The sequence below is a fragment of the Crocodylus siamensis genome, chromosome 12 (genome assembly GCF_052110815.1).
Source record: "Crocodylus siamensis isolate JL-2025a chromosome 12, ASM5211081v1, whole genome shotgun sequence".
NCBI lineage: Eukaryota > Metazoa > Chordata > Crocodylia > Crocodylidae > Crocodylus > Crocodylus siamensis.
The window spans coordinates 22,112,551-22,128,661 of record NC_143406.1 but is presented as its reverse complement, the minus strand read 5'-3'; the positions used below and the strand labels follow the sequence as shown (position 1 = coordinate 22,128,661).

The 16,111-nt window shown below is 47.2% G+C and overlaps 1 protein-coding gene across 1 annotated transcript in view; it reads left to right on the top strand.

The window, feature by feature from the left end:
- The window catches only part of HMOX2 (heme oxygenase 2), a 28,844-nt gene extending 19,046 nt beyond the window's left edge, over positions 1-9,798 (top strand). The window contains exons 3-6 of the mRNA XM_090024571.1: positions 1,089-1,206; positions 1,638-2,129; positions 6,855-6,975; positions 8,901-9,798. Coding sequence (XP_089880697.1) covers positions 1,089-1,206; positions 1,638-2,129; positions 6,855-6,975; positions 8,901-9,025 — 856 coding nt within the window. The 3' untranslated portion in view covers positions 9,026-9,798. The remainder of the gene's footprint in view (positions 1-1,088; positions 1,207-1,637; positions 2,130-6,854; positions 6,976-8,900) is intronic.
- Positions 9,799-16,111: the final 6,313 nt, after the last annotated feature.

The window sequence follows — 16,111 nt, the reverse complement described above, 5'->3', positions numbered from 1 at the left end:
TCAGAAAAGCCACAGCCAAGTCCAACTGGAGGCTATTCTACCCCTTGGAGCAGTTGTGACAGAAGTGTCACCATAATTGCCTGCCTTGTTCATGGTCTCTCTAGGAAGAGCAAATTGAATGACATGTAGGAATTGAGTAAGTTCTTTCTGCTGATTCTGCTTTGTGCTTTAAGGCTGGCTCTATTTCACTAACCATATTTCATTTGAAATATGTTCAGTGGAATGGTTAGTAGTCATGTTGCTTCTGTAGCTGCAAATAACACATGACTTAAATCATTAGCAAATTCTCTTGTCCTGAAAAGAACTTTTTGATTCTTTATGATGACTTTCCTAGGCTGTTTCAATGAAGTCTTTCAGTTTTTAACAGGTATTGCTATTTTTAAATTCTGAAATGAAAATTATTTGGATTCTTGAAAACTAGATATCCTATTAGGATCTTTTTCTGGGAATAAGTGCAGTTATTGGTGGAGAAAAAAGGAAATTTGTTAGAATGTGAATTTGTACCATTCTGGCCTAGGGGTATAAACAGCATCCTCTATGAGCTGGTCTCATCTTCATGCTTGACTTTTGAACAGGCAATGCCAGCTGAACATTCCTGTTAGATATGGCAGCTCTAGGTTTGCTGGATGTACTGCTCCACTTTCTCTGGCTGTGTGCTTGGCAATCTTCTGTAAAGCTGTGACTGGATGCAGTCTGTTTTGCTCTTCTTCTCAGGCTTTATCGTTTAGCACTGCTGAAATATCATGGCCACCACATCCATACAAAACACAATAGGGGAAATGGCTAGCTGAACACCCAGTGCTTCTGCAACCTGGGGGCTGTACTCCAAGCTAGGTGATAACTGTCCCGAGAGAGGTGTTAATTAGTCCAAGTGGGATAAGATGTGTTTTGGTTATGGGTACCATGAAGTGTCAAGCAGTGATTTCATCGCTTCTACTGACCTAATATAGGACCTGTTTGAAGCACAAAAATGGCCAACTGTGTGGTCTGTTATAGTGCAGATGTTCTTGGGGTACGTCTAAGACCCTTAAAGTCTTCCTAGGGCATCGTCCAGGTCTAACGCCCATGTGTTTTTCTGTTCTTCACAGTCCCGCTGATCTCTCAGAGCTGCTAAAGGAGGGGACCAAGGAGTCCCATGATCGTGCAGAGAACACTCAGTTTGTCAAAGACTTCCTGAAAGGACAGATCAAGAAAAAGCTCTTTAAGGTTTGCACTTTCCCACTCTTACTCCATTAGCAAAGGGCTGGTCCAGTTGAAAAGAGTTGGAAGCTTCATGCCAAATTGAAGACATTCTCTTAAGTCCCAATAAGAAAATTGGCTGGTATGATGTTATATGGGTAGGGTTGTAGCCAAGATGAGAATGCTAGGTCAGAAAAGGCTAATAGACTCCTATGTGGCATTACGGTACCACTGCATCGCGTGCCAGGAGAATCCAAGAATAGTTTTGTCCTGGTGTGTCCCAAGCAGTGGGGTTTCTACCATTTGTCTTCAAGAGTACTTCATAGCCTAATGGGTCATATGCTGGGAAGGGCCAAGTCCATATGGGAAGTATTTGCCATCAGGCATCGTTCTTTACGTTAATAGACATTTTTTCCAGCAATTGATCTCTCATGTACGTTTTATGCTTTTGCTTCTAGCTAGCAACTGTAGCACTCTACTTCACCTACTCTGCCCTGGAAGAAGAAATGGACAACAACAAGGACCATCCAGCATTTGCACCTCTCTACTTCCCTCTGGAACTTCATCGAAAAGAAGAGTTGGCTAAAGACTTGGAATATTTTTATGGAGAAGACTGGAAAGAGAAGATACAGTGTTCAGAGGCAACCAAGTGTTATGTAGATAGAATCCATCAAGTTGGACAGCATGAGCCAGAGCTGCTGGTAGCCCATGCTTACACACGTTACATGGGGGACCTGTCAGGGGGGCAGGTGCTGAAAAAGGTGGCCCAGAGGGCCCTAAAGCTACCCAGCTCGGGGGAAGGGATCCAGTTCTATGTATTTGAGAATATTTCCAATGCACAGCAGTTCAAGCAGTTCTACAGAGCAAGAATGAATGCCCTGGACTTGGACAAGAAAACCAAGGAGAAGATTGTGGAGGAAGCCAATGCAGCATTTAAATTCAACATGCAGGTACCAAGCATCTGCCTGTGCTTAATAAGGTGGTGCTGCTTTCATCTTCTAGTTCGGAGATTAATGGAGGTTTTTTTCTTTATTAGATGGTGTAGAACTAAGGTCATTGGCTAAATCCAGGAGTAGGGCAACCCAGAGGAGGAGGAGTAAAGAGCCAAGCTTGTATATTCTTTACACAGGAAGTAAAGACTAGGCCTAATGTATCTACTCATATGTACAGCTTGCACCACAATTGGATCCAAATCTTGCCTGGAGCTGCTGAGAGCTATTGTGATATCTGTATTTAGAGGCAGCCAGCCCTCTGTTCTGATGCTGAAGTGTGAAGGAAGTGTCTGATGTACAGTATACTCAGTTAATTCAAAGGCTCCTAACCTCTGAGTTGGCAGCTGGGCAAGAAAACCAGAACCGTCTTAATTTCTGTAGACAAAGCAAAGGTGTAGCTGGCTTCCCTCTGCAGTGAAAGTGCAACTCAGAGGCTAAATCTGCCAGCAGCTTTGTTCCACTTAAGTGATACGTTCTTGCTTGTGCTATTGAAACCTTGTCCACTTCTGCATGAATTGTGGAATCACAGAGAAGCAGGGCTGGAAGGGACCTCCGGAGGTCATCTAGTCTAACCTTGTGCTTGAGGCAGAATCGTCCCTATCCAGATCATCCCAGACAAATCCTTGTCTAGCTTATTCCTAAAACTACCCAATTAACCCTGTCACACAACTGCAAGGTATTGCACCCTCACCTGCCACCAGTAAAGGTGAGATTCCTATCTAATACAGTGGTCGACTTGGAACACAGTGGAACTGTAATCATGACTTGAGCTTTCTGGTTTTATTTTATCCAAAATTACTATTAAAATTAAAAAGGAGGGGGGTGAGGCAGCACTCTGGAGTTGCTGGATTGGGGAGCTGGGGGCTAACACAGCAGATGCTGCTGGAGTTCTAATTTGCTTTCCTCCTGGTTCAAAGGAGGCCTATTCTCCCCTGCTGCTGTGTCACTGATGCTATCAGTATAGGTGGTGCCCCCCCGACAGGGCCTCTGCTGGCGGTGGCTTCTGCAGGTGCCCCCCCAGATTGAGGAGACACCAGTCACTCATGGGGGAATGCATTTACAAGAGGCTGAGAGCACCCACAGACATTTCATAGATTTCATAGACATTAGGGCTGGAAGGGACCTCGGGAGATCGAGTCCAGCCCCCTGCCCAAAGGGCAGGAAGTCATCTGGGGTCATAGGATCCCAGCAAGATAAGCATCCAATTTACTCTTGAAGGTGTTCAGTGTAGGTGCTTGAACCACCTCCGATGGCAGACTGTTCCAGACCTTGGAGGCTCGGACAGTAAAGAAATTCTGCCTTATGTCCAGCCTGAAACGGTCTTGCAGGAGTTTGTGACCGTTCGACCTCGTCATCCCTTGGGGCGCTCTGGTGAACAAACATTCCCCAAGATCCTGGTGGTCACCCTTGATAAACTTATAGGTGGCCATCAGATCACCCCTGAGCCTACGCTTTTCCAGGCTAAAGAGTCCCATGTCTCTCAGCCTGTCATCATAAGATCTGTTGTCCTGACCTCTGATCATGCGCGTGGCTCTCCTCTGGACTCTCTCAAGCTTCTCCACATCCTTTTGGAATTGTGGAGCCCAAAACTGGACACAGTACTCCAGCTGCGGCCTCACCAAGGCCGAGTACAAGGGGAGAATGACGTCCTGGGATTTGCTTGAGAAGCATCTATGGATGCAAGCCAGCGTTTTGGTCGCTTTACTAGCTGCAGCATCGCACTGCAGGCTCATGTTCATCTTGTGGTCAATGATGACCCCCAAGTCTTTCTTCTGTAGTGCTATCCAACGTAGCACTGCCGAACCTATACGGAAGCTGCAGGTTTTTCCTCCCAAGGTGGAGAACCTTGCATTTTTGGTGTTAAACACCATCAGGTTCTCGACTGCCCATTTGCTGAGCATGTCCAGGTCAGCCTGGATCACCCACCTATCTTCTGGCGTGGATGCTTTGCCCCGAAATTTGGTGTCATCAGCAAACTTGGCCAGTCCACTCCTGACTCCAGTGTCCACATCATTAATGAAGATGTTGAACAGGATGGGTCCAAGGACAGAGCCTTGAGGGACCCCACTGGTCACAGGGCACCACGATGAGTGACTGCCATCAATTACAACCCTCTGGGTCCGACCACGAAGCCAATTTCCCAGCCAGCGGATCATGGTGGAGCCAAGGCCACAACTGGCCAGTTTGGCCAAGAGGTGATCATGGGATACCAGATCAAAAGCTTTTTTGAAGTCAAGATATATGACATCAATCTCTTCTCCCTCGTCCAGGTGATAGGTCACCTGGTCATAGAAGAAAATGAGATTGGCCAAACAAGACCTACCCGCAACAAACCCGTGCTGGCTATCCCTTAGGATGTTAGCCTGGGCCAGTCCATCAAGGATGGCCTCCTTAATAAACTTTTCTAATATCTTCCCCAGGATAGAAGTCAGGCTAATGGGCCTGTAGGGCCCATTAGACATGTCTGGCAGAGAGCAGTTTAGGAACAACTTTTCCATCCAGAGCAGCAGAGCTCCATGTAACTTAATACTCAAGGCCATTTTGACTTGGCTACTAGGATGTGCCCGATTCCTTCTCTAAATTATGCAAAGGAGCCTGGGAATTCTGAAAGCAGCATTTGCAGCTGTATGGGAGAGAATCTCAGCCCTGCAGTATCTTACCTGGGGCTCTGACCTTTTAGTCCTATGATTGTAACTCCCAAAACATACTTGGTGCTGTGCAGGCATTTCACCTTCAGTGAAACCTCAAAACAGAAACAACACACAGGACTGGACTTGCATCAGGCAGGAAAGAGTTTGCAAAGAGGCAGTTACATTCCCATGGTCCAGCCAGCTCTGAAGAAACTGTAAAAAGAGCACCCTTTCTCCCCTCTCCTTCCAGCTGATGCTCACCCTCCCTGGGAATAAACAAAATAGACACATCATTTTAAAAACAATAGGGAAGTAAAAATGGTAATATCTTCAGCCACGGTGTGATGTACTTGAGCAGCATTTCTCAACCCATGGGCCACAACCTAAATGTGGGTCACAAGAATATTTCAAAGGGTCAAGAGCTGTGGTAGGGCAGAGGGGTGGCAGGATGGTGCCTGCCCCTTCCAGTGGGGGTAGGAGGCAGGGGAGAGCTGCATGGCTGGCTTGGCAGCACCAGGGCTGGTACCCATGTTTGTGGAGGTGAGGTGGCTGGGAGATGCTGCTCAGGGGGTGGGATGGGCCATGACCAGGCTGCCTGGTGCAGCGGGGCAGCCCCAGGCCAGGGCAGGGGAGGGTTCCACAGGCCTCTTCTTCCAGCCCATGCTGAGACTGGACTCACTCCACTGCAGCCACCATGCTCTGGCCTGAGCAGGACATGACAGGGGCAGCTGGGGACTCTTCTGGGAGGAGCAGGGAGCTGCAGGCCAGGAGTAAGGGATGTCACTGTGGCCTGGGTGGGGGGCAGGAGACTGGGGGTTGGGCACTGGCAGGGCCAGGGGGATGTGGGTCAGGACAGGCCATTGATCTTTGCAAATAGGTTCTGGTAGGAAAAAGGTTGAGAACTGCTGCACTAGAGGACAATTGGTGCTTTTCTTTTTAGGGACTTCTAAACCTGGCTATTATTCAGTAGGCTTTAGAGTTTGTTCTAAGCTTATCAAGGAATAAGGGTCTAGGTCCATACACAGCTCTATAGAATCAGCCATGGAGATGTGTCCTTGTGTGAATGATTCTACTTGTTGCACCAAAAAGAGGGGAATAACCTTCAGCACTTACGTGGCTTTGGAAAGACAGGGGAAGAGATTAAACAGGATTTTTTCCCACCCTCTAGGGAATTAAGTGTAGGATCTGGTTTCAGTGAAAGAGGTCTAGAAACCTGGTAAAGAACAGCCTGTGAAATTCTAAGGTCACTGCTCCCTGCAGCTTTGTAGGAAGTGGCCAGACCTGCCTATCAGTCTGCATGAATCTCAGTGGCATGTAGGCAACAGTTGTAGGTGCTGTTAGTTGGGGCGGGTCTGCCCATGCTGACAGCTAATCTGCTTAATGAGCAATTATAGTGCCATTTCAATGGAGCATCAAAGGAATGTCAAATGCCAGACAGCATCAAAGTGCCTGACGTTGTACCTTGGATCCGGCAGTTCACTCACTATTGAGCTAAAAGTAAATTCTGGTGCTGCAGTTGGACTTTTTGCTCTGATTTGAAAATGGCCATTGGCTGGCAGCAGGCCTGTTTGCCAGCTGTGCTGCTGGGGCCACTGATTTCAGGAGGAAAAGCGATTAGATTATATGATTAGCCTTGCTGGGCTAACCCACCTTATAGACGACGAGCAAGTGTACACTGTGGTTTGATAGTCTTGAGCACAATGAATCTCAGCTGAAGAATCTGTTGCTGGATGCACAGTGGACAGGGCCCAGTTAAATTGACAAAGCAGATGGCTAGCAAAGCACCAGGCAAAATGCTCAGAAGTGACTTAGTGATTTTTTTTGGTTGTCATCTTAAGGGTGCAACTTATAAGAGAGTGAGTGCTTAGTGAAGTGGGCATCCAGTTTAGTCACTTGTGAAAATGGTAGCCCATAGCTTTTTACTTTGTGATCTGAGCCCCTTTACCTGGAAACCGAGATCCACTATGTGCAAGATCCTCATCCTCCTCTGGAGCAGCCCCTCATTTGAGTAATTTTTGGGAGCTCATGTTGGGGCTTAATTTTTCCCCTGCAGGTGTTTGATGAATTGGACAAGATTGGTGCACTGCTAACAGAAGAAGCCCAAGATGGAGGCCTCCCTGTACATGATGGGAAAGGAAACCTGCACAAATGCCCCTACTATGCTACAAAACTAGGTGGGTTGTGTTTTGGTTACACAGGATACCCTGTCTAAACAGAAAGCCCAGGATTAAAAAAGTCTGTGCACTTACATGAATGTAACATAAGCCATGTTCACTAGGTATATAGCACTGACAAGTCTTCATACATACTGAGTAAAGCTTATAGTGCTGTCAAAGTTGTATTAACAGCCACAAAGTTGACCAACTCCCTTCATTTTCAAGGCTTTGAGTAGCCAACTTTAGAGATGCACTGAAAAGCTTTAAAAGAGTGGAATAGCAACCATGAAACTGGCTCTTGTGTATTTCAAGGCACCCATACTTTCCATTTCTTACTTCTAGCACAGGTAAGGTCCCAGCACATTTCATGTAATGGTACAATGGGATCTTATCCCTGATACCAGAATTGTGCCTTCTGCCATGTATGGCCATGCACGAGGCCAGATTTGTTGAGATTGAGGTTCAGAACCAAATTGCACCATTAGCGCTTGTCAAGCATAGGGAGTGCTTGGGATTGAGGTCCTGGGGTCTCCCTGCACTGGCGGTTGGTATCTGCGACTGTGGAACCCAGCCCTAGGACCACACTGGGGCTGGTCCTAGAGCCCTGTGCACCAAGATATCCAAAAATCTTCTGTGCAGCTCAGCTGCACATGTGATTTTTTTTCTTTTTTCCTTTTTAAAGAACTTGGTGTGGCAAGGTCCTGGGATCTAGGAGAGACTCCTTGATTCTGGGGTATCTGGGTATTTCAGAAAACTGTATGCAGCTCTGCTGCACCTGTGGTTTTTAAAGGTGTCGTTGCACAGGACCCTGAGATCAGGGAATTTCTAGATCCCAGGTCCCCAAAGCCAGGATGTGTCAGTTGTCTTGTTTTGTAGCTCCAGGACAAGGCCTTCAACCTATCAGGTTGCTGGGAACCCTGCAGCTCCCTGCTATCTGACACTCCAGACCTGCTGACGAGCTCCCCTTGACTCAGCACCATAAAAGCAGCAGGATAACATATGGCTGTCAGTCTGCCAACATGGGGAGCTGTCAGCCAAGCTCTGCCATGCAGTTGGCATCAGATTGCAGGGCTACCCTGACCTAACGTTCAGTTTTAGGTGCAATGGAAACCAGTTGCAAAAATATTATGGATTTTATTGAATGTTTTTGTGGGCAGTTTCTTGTTTTGTCACACCATTAACTGCCTGCATGTGTGACCAGTTTACTATTATGGTGCAATTCACAGGTCAGCTGCATCTTAAGTGTAACATCTCCCAGTGGCCTAATTGTACTTCAGTTAAAATGAAGACAGTGGGGCTGGGAGTTATGCCCTTAATTGATAGGTGTATAAGCTGAGTTAATATATAACCCAGTGGTGTTCAACCTTTTGGCTTCATAGGCAGTGTGTGGCACAGGGCTTGTCTACAGGCTGGATCAGGCCCTGGGGATTGGCACCATCTCCTTCTGTCTCCATCCACCAGGATTGGACAGTAGGAATCTAGCACCACCCCCTCCTGCTTCTCATATGCCAAGGCCCAGCACCACCTCCACTGGCCCTGTGCACTGGAATCAAGTGCTCAGTGCAGTGTACAGGGTCCAGCACTCTCCATCGGTCTGGAAATTTGGCAGCAGAGATGCTGTTCCATCGCTCCCCTGTACCAAATTTCCAGATCCATGAGGAGTCCCATAGGCTGGATGATACTGTGCTGCAGGCTGAATCTGGTCCATGGGCCAGGGGTTGAACATTCCTGATGTAGACAGTAAGGAACAAATCGATGATCTCCCGAGGTCCCTTCCAGCCCTAATGTCTATGAAATCTATGAAATCGAGATTGGTACTGTTATGCAGTTATGTGATATACTTATCTGGTGTGTTTATAGAAGTGGACTACACCACACATGCTAATAATGCAGATACATAAAATTACCATAATCAGCTAACTGCTTTCTGTCCTTTCTACCAGGCAAGGGGGATGCCAGCTGCCCGTATCATATTGCCATGGCCATGCTGAAGCAGCCTACCATGCAGTTCATTCTTGCAGCTTGCATTGCCATGGCAGCAGGAGTTGCAGCCTGGTATGTGATGTGACGGAGTTACATTACATGGCATCATCCATTGGCAGAAGATGTGCGCACACTTTTTTGGGACTGCTCTCCTCCTATTGGTGGAGTTTTTAATGCAGGATTTAAGTAAGAAAATAATAAACCAGAATCTTCAGTGAACGCCTATTACTATCTGCATGTAAATAGTAATGCGAACAGAGTGGTACATACCTAATAATTCATATAATACTTGGGATTCTGAGCTAAGAATGTAGCACGGCATTTCTAGTTAAGCATCTTGGAGCCAAAATCTTTGTTGACCTGATGCAGGTTTATAGCCTGGGTGTGCTTCTATCCCGATGCTGTCAAAAGTTTATAAACAATTAGCTTTCCATGTCTTGAGCCTGGTGATGGAGTGGGTGGGGGTGGAGTTCCAAGTTTGATTTCTTGCTGCATCCAGTGGAGCATGGCTCAATACATACTGATGAGGCGCTTGGCCTGTGACATTGGGAGGATCCTTTTAGAACTGGCTTGAATGGGGAATTTGTGCTTTGTCCTCCCCAAGGAAGTCATGATAGAAAAATGAAACTACTACAGAGATACCCCTCGTCTTTACTGTGGCAATGGGGACCAGAAATCACTTATTTAAAATAGGGGCCTTTTTGCCTGGGTACATAACAATTGCTGAACAGAGGGTTCCTCATGGGATGGGGGAGATGCTCTTGTATATATTAAATGAATCACGTTGTTTACTTTTCATGTAACTTATGTGATGCTAAAACCTTTGACACAATAAAGTTTATACTTGGAACTCTTAAAGTGCAAGTTCTGTTTGTGCAGTAAGAAAGGTTGGTCGCTGAGAACTTCACTCAGCCCGTCATTGCCTACCCTCCATTGTGGCTGTGAGCATGTGCTGGGCAAGAATGGATTTGCTTAGGAGGTTTGACATAGGCCTGGTGACCGAGTGTAGCATTAAGTCACAGCCTTCCCAACCACTCCCTTCAGCCTATTCTGAATGTGCACTTGGAAGGGTGCCAAAAATATGAATTAATGGAGGGTTTTTTGGTTTTTTTTCTTCCCCATTCATTAGAATTCCTACCCAGGCAGGCTTGCTCAACTTTGCCACGAGCCTGCAGGATTCTTATCCCAGTAATTTTGCGACAGTGGTACCCAAGCTTTTTACCCCATGGGCTGGATTGGGCCTAGGGTCATGGCAACAGCCTGGTCTTGTTTTGGCCATACAGGTGTAGGGGGACAAGATGGAGGTACCAGTCCAGCTGTGTGGCAATGGCTGGGCTGCTTTAGGATAAAAGGACCAGTCTTCCCTGTTAAATATTTCTTGTAATGAATGACCAAAGAGCCAGATTCTAACTTGAGATATGAATTCATAGTCATAGGAAGGGCTCTCAGGAGGTCATCTAGTTTAGCCCCCTACTTGAGATAGGATTATCCCTGACTAAACTGTCACAGCCAAGTGTTGGTCTAACCAGTTCTTAAAAACTGCAAACAGTTTTCTCATACAATTGTCAGGCACAGAGCTCAAAACATCCCAAACACCCTAACATGCCGCAAGTAAGGCAGGGCGCTGTCATTCCTTCCACTGCAAGGACCGGAGGTAATTGTTAAATACTCTCGATCCAAGGAAGAGGACTGTGTGAAAGCCAGCTTCCACAGAGAATTAATTTAGGAGATACCATAATGTAGTGACTTGTCCATGCTGGCTTTTGCCTCTGGAAGGCTCTATCCACTGAATTAAGTGAATGGGGGAAATGGCCTTCCCCTTGCTGCAGAGAATAGCAGTTATTCCCAGTATAGAGACTCAGTAGCCTTCACGGGCACTTCCTCTTGGTTAGTCCCTGGGTCTTGCTGCAAGAGTTTGTGCTCTTGAACAGTCTGGAAATAGCTGCTTGGTTGTACCTTTGCCCAGTACTAGTCTGGCAGAGTTTGAACAGATCTTGTGGAGAAGTGTGGTATCCAAAGCAGGCAGGTCAGCACTGGGAGGGGGAGACCCTTCACAGAGATGGGCTCGGTCTGTTTCCAGGGAAGGAGAAGCTCCCCCTGGATTAAGAGAGAAGCTGTGTTCTTCCTCGCTTAACTTGCCCCTGCAAAGTGCATAAAATTTTTCCCGTTCTGGAGAACAGGTCTGTTGCTGACAGCTTCTCAGAGGCAAAGCATCTGGCCTTTCCTCTTGCAGGCTCTTTCTGGACTGGATGTAAGCTGTTGTGAAGTTTAACAGGAGCTCTCCTCCAAGCAGATAGCAAGATATTACCAGCTCACTGGCCAAAGCACAACAAGCCCCCAGTGCAGTAATGCAGCATTTCCCAACCTTTTCCATCCCACAGCATACTTACATAAAAAAAAAAAATTGTGGCACACCAGCCCCTCCCCCTCAACAGATAATATAGCTACCACCCTGCACTGCCGCTGCTCCACAGGGCAGGGAGGTGGCACATGGCACTGGCTGGAGCCATGCTTCCTCCCTGCCACCCCCCCAGCGTTGCGGACAGACACGCAAGTCATTTTCAAAATTTCATGGCACATCTCTTGATGTCTGAAGGCCACGCCAGCGTGCTGTGGCACGCTAGTTGGGAAACGCTGCAGTAATGTTTTCCCTGCTTTGCTGGGAAACTGCTGACTGGCATTGCAAAACCCAGCATGCCAAGCTTGGCTTGTGCAGCCACTAAGAAGCTGTCAGTCAAAGGTTCCCTAGAAATGCCATCCAACTGCAGAAGACAGGTTTGTCTATGCAACCAGTGTTGCCTTTTTCCTTGATTTACAAGAGAAAAGCACATGCATGTGGCCAAGACCTGTCTTTGCTGTGGGAGAGGAGCACCAATTGCTGGGGCTCCGTGCAGGTGAACTCCAGGTGGTGGTGCTCCTTTTTTTTTCCTTTTGCCTCTAGTCCAGATACCCTGACTGGTGTGGATGTGATGCAGCGGGACTGAGCCCAAGTCTTTAACCCTGTAGCAACTGCACACCCAGCTCTTGTGGGTAGTGTGCTGTGACACTAAACAGTGTGGACTGCTGACAGCCCCTCTGCTGAGATTGATCTCCTTGGGAATATGCAGAACTGTGACATTTGATGTTGCTGCAGAAGGCAGTGGGTCTTTTCATTTCAGTTCTGCTCCCCTGGTGCATTCCTTACTGGGCATGGCCTTGCTCTTGCGTGCTCCTGTACTGAGGTGGAAGCATGTTGTAACCCAGGATGTATGAGTAGTGAAGTGTGTTGGCCATGCCCTGGGCAGGGGCAGTGCTGAAGGCTGCCAGGCTTTCATCCCACACATCGCATATACCCCATGAAGGCATCTTAACTGCAGCAAGGAGTTTGCTCTTCAGGACTCTGCTCTGTGACCGATTCAGTGCCAGCATGTGGGGTGTGAGTCAAACAGAATAGGGACTTATAGCTGCTCTGGAAAAGACAGTAACTTAATGTCCCTTTTAAAAGAAGTGGGAAGTGATATCAGGCCCTAATCAACTCTAATCGAAGAGTGTGTCTTTAGGGGTTGAGATATGAAGTTGCTGCAGAGCACCGTCTGGCCCTGCTCTGGTCCCTGCTGCTTCCCCTACACCAGTGGCCTCACACCTTGCTTTTGCCGTCTCTTTGTCTGGGGAGAAAGGACTAAAGGCTTTCTCCAGCAGACACAGCTGACCTCCAAGGCTGTGGCACGAGGTAGTGTCAGAACAGATGAGATGGTGAGACCTCAGCCAGGCTACTCCAGGTTGTGCTTCCACCTAGTCTGAGCCAGAGAGGCAAGTGCCAGCTCTGAGGGGGAAGAAGGGAAGTGTGAAAGTACCAGGCAGCACTGCCTGGCATATTCGGGGTGGGGGGGAAGGATGTGGTAGAGGTCCATCCATTATGGAACAGGGGCACTTTTCCAGGACAAAGTAATAAAGAGGACAATATGTCAATCTCTACCTTGCTTTGGGATGCCAGGACAGCTTCTTTCAAGCTTCCTTTGGAGGCACCCCCCTCCAACTTAGCCTGCTCCTTTGAGTACCTGCTCCAACACAATTTCTGACTCCTGTGATTTTAATCATGATTCTAAGTGATGTCCCATCACTGTCACTAGGGCTGAAGTCAGCAAAATATGCCTATTATTTCCAGGACTGCCCTGTATAACTGTGGGTGCTTCTGCCAACCATTTTTCCTTGAGATTGAAGCCCTGTCTCCAGGCAAAGTGGCAGCCGCTCTGTGGTACAAAAGGACACTAGGGGTCAGTCCCCACATGTAGGGGGGCCTGCTTGTAGAAGCACAAATAGCAGCAGCACAAATTTGTGTCACTCTTTGTGATCCAATGTATCCCCCTGTACACATGCTTTGGCATGCAGCAAATTGTCCTGGGTAAGGGTAGGAGGTTGGGGCTAGTACCTACTGCTAGGTGCTCCACCCCATTTTCCCAGAAGCTTTTTGCTATTGGGTTTTCACATTCCCCACATGCAGTTTTTGACACAAGGCAGTTTGTGGTGCCTTGTGGCATCACATACTGCCTTCTGTGCCAAAAACTGCATGCCCCAGCACATGGGGACCTACCCTAGGAGAACACAGGCCCTATAAAGAACTAAAAGAGGGGCAAAGAGAAAATGAATGGTGAAGCAGCCTGGGGCAGGAGCCAGATTTGGGGGGGAGGACTCACAGGATGCCTGAGAGGCTGCACACATAGGCTAGAGATAGACATTATACATAAACTGGTTTAAGTGATCAGAAACTGGTTTAAATCTGTAACTGAATAGATGTTCAGTGCACATAAACCAGTTTGAAAATGACAAACTGGTTTGAGATAAGTCTGATACTACATTCAACCAGGTTTAACTGATTTGGCTCAAACTGGTTTATGCAATATCTGTCCCAGACCTCTTCCTGGTTTAAGTTAAATAAGAATTCTCTGGCATCCCAGATCTTTTGCAACTCTGGGCAGGGCTCTGCTCTAGCCCAGCAGGGCTGGCCCCTCCCCTTTGCTCCTTGGCTGGAGGTAGAGACGTGCAGGCAAAGCAGGGTCTTCCTGGCTTCTTCCTGCTCAACCCCCTCCCCCCAATCCCTGCTCAACAGGGATCCTCCCCTACTCTCTGCCTTACACAGATGCCTCTTGGCATTAGCTAGCATATCGCATGCTGGCTATGGTCCCATGCTATGGGAGACAGGACAAAGGCAGACAGGACAGTGTCCACTTAGGGCTTTTTGGAACTAATCAACAGATAGCTGGTAATGTTCCTCCGTTCCTTCCTTGGAAAAAGTTCTTTAAGAAGAGTTTGAACTAGTGAGAGAAGCTTTTTGTTTGATGGGCTGATAAATCCTAACAACTCTGTGCAACTCAGTGCTCTGTTATCAACTCCCCATTAGGTCCCTTGCTGGTCAGCAAGGGGTGGACGTGGTGTGGTGGGAGCCCCTCCCTAATAAGAGCATCTTGCTGGGGCCGGGCCATGCCCCCTTCCACTCAGTAATGTGGAAGGGAAGGGAGAGCTGCTCTAGTGCCCCCCAGCTTCTAGCCTGAGCCACTGCAGGCATGTGCCTGTGTTGCTTCAGTCCAGAGGGGATGTCTGTACAGTTACAAACCAGTTTAGCCTAGCCAGGTTAGACTAACCTGCAAAGATTGAATCAATTCAGGCTCAGGCTTTCTGAATGTCCCTAGCTGTAAAAGAAGCCAATTCATACAGAGTAGATGTGAAAAAGGGTTTGGCACCTGCCCCAGACAAAGCAAAGGGTGTCAGGGAGTTTCCACAGGTGGATTAGACCCTGGTTTTTTTGCTTCATTTCCTCTTCCCACAGGTGACCCAGCTGCCTGATGCAGACATTCCAGTCATGGACAACAAAATGGAAAGTACCTGGTTCTCCAGACAGTGTCAGCAGGCATCATTCCTTCTACTCAGAAGCTTGCTCAGATGCAGAGCTTGGAAGAACAGTCTTGCAATTAATTTTTACTGGTCCTGCCTTTTTGGGATGCTGTTTGCTAACCTGTCTGAAGACTGGACCATATAGAGCCCATGTAAAGAAGCCATGAAAGCTGCTTGTAACCAAGGCTTTTCAAGACAAACTCGACGTAATCATGACTCCTGCCCAGCTTTCCCTTTTTCCTTTATAAGACTGGAGCTTTGGGATATGGTTGAAGCAGGTAAGGTTCCAATAAGCCATGTCTCTTTCCAGAATTTCTCCCCAAGACTGCTCACTCTATTCAGCACATCTGGAGCTGGTCCTTTATGTAGTTAACTGTCCACAAGGTGGTTCCTCTCCACATCTGGAAGGGATGAGGGCCAACCCTTGCATTTATTTCACCTCTGCTCCCACTGTCATTCTAGCAAAAGCAAACTAGCTATTCCAATAGTATGCCTTTGCATTTACTACTGCAGCAAGTCCAGTATGAACTCTTAAAAATACACACAAACAAACAGAGCTTGCAAGCACTGATCAAATAAACTTAGACTGCCAACAGCCTAGACTTCTCTTATTCTCTGGCTGCTTCAACTACTTAAATACACTCTATTTCACAAGGGACAGACTTCAACTTTGCTGGATGGCAATGGTTAGAATTTTATTGTTTTTGGAGATCAGTTTCATCTCCTTCCCAGGCTTTTCCATGATTGATGAGAAGAAATAACCAAGCAGTCACTAATATTTATTAGACTGGGTAGCCTGGAAAAGTGGTCTGCAATCCACCAGATGAAATTCAACAAGGACACGTCCAAAGTTGTGCTCGAGAAGAAATACCTGCATCCACAAATATAAATTTGGGGGATGACTGGTTAGGCTGAAGTACTGCAGAGGACTTAGGGGTTACAGTAGACTGTAAGCAGAATAGGAGCTGTGCAGGTTTTTGTTTGTTTATTTGTTTGGTGTTGGGTTTTTTTTGGGGGGGGTTGCAAAAAGAAGCTAATGGCACTGGTTGTATTAAACAGGTGTTAATAATTCAAGCAACATGAGGAAAGACTGCATAGAGCAAGGTGGGTAGCAACAAAAATTATTGGGCAGCCAGGGTTTAGTCTGGAGAACTTAAGACTGAGGGGAGATTTGATAACAGTCTTCAAATACCTGGAGGGTGATTAGAGAGAGGATGAAGATAGGTTTCTCTCTATGGGAATATGGGACAGGACTAAGAGCAGAGGCCTCAAGCTGCAGCAGGGAAATGTTAGGTTGGAGATT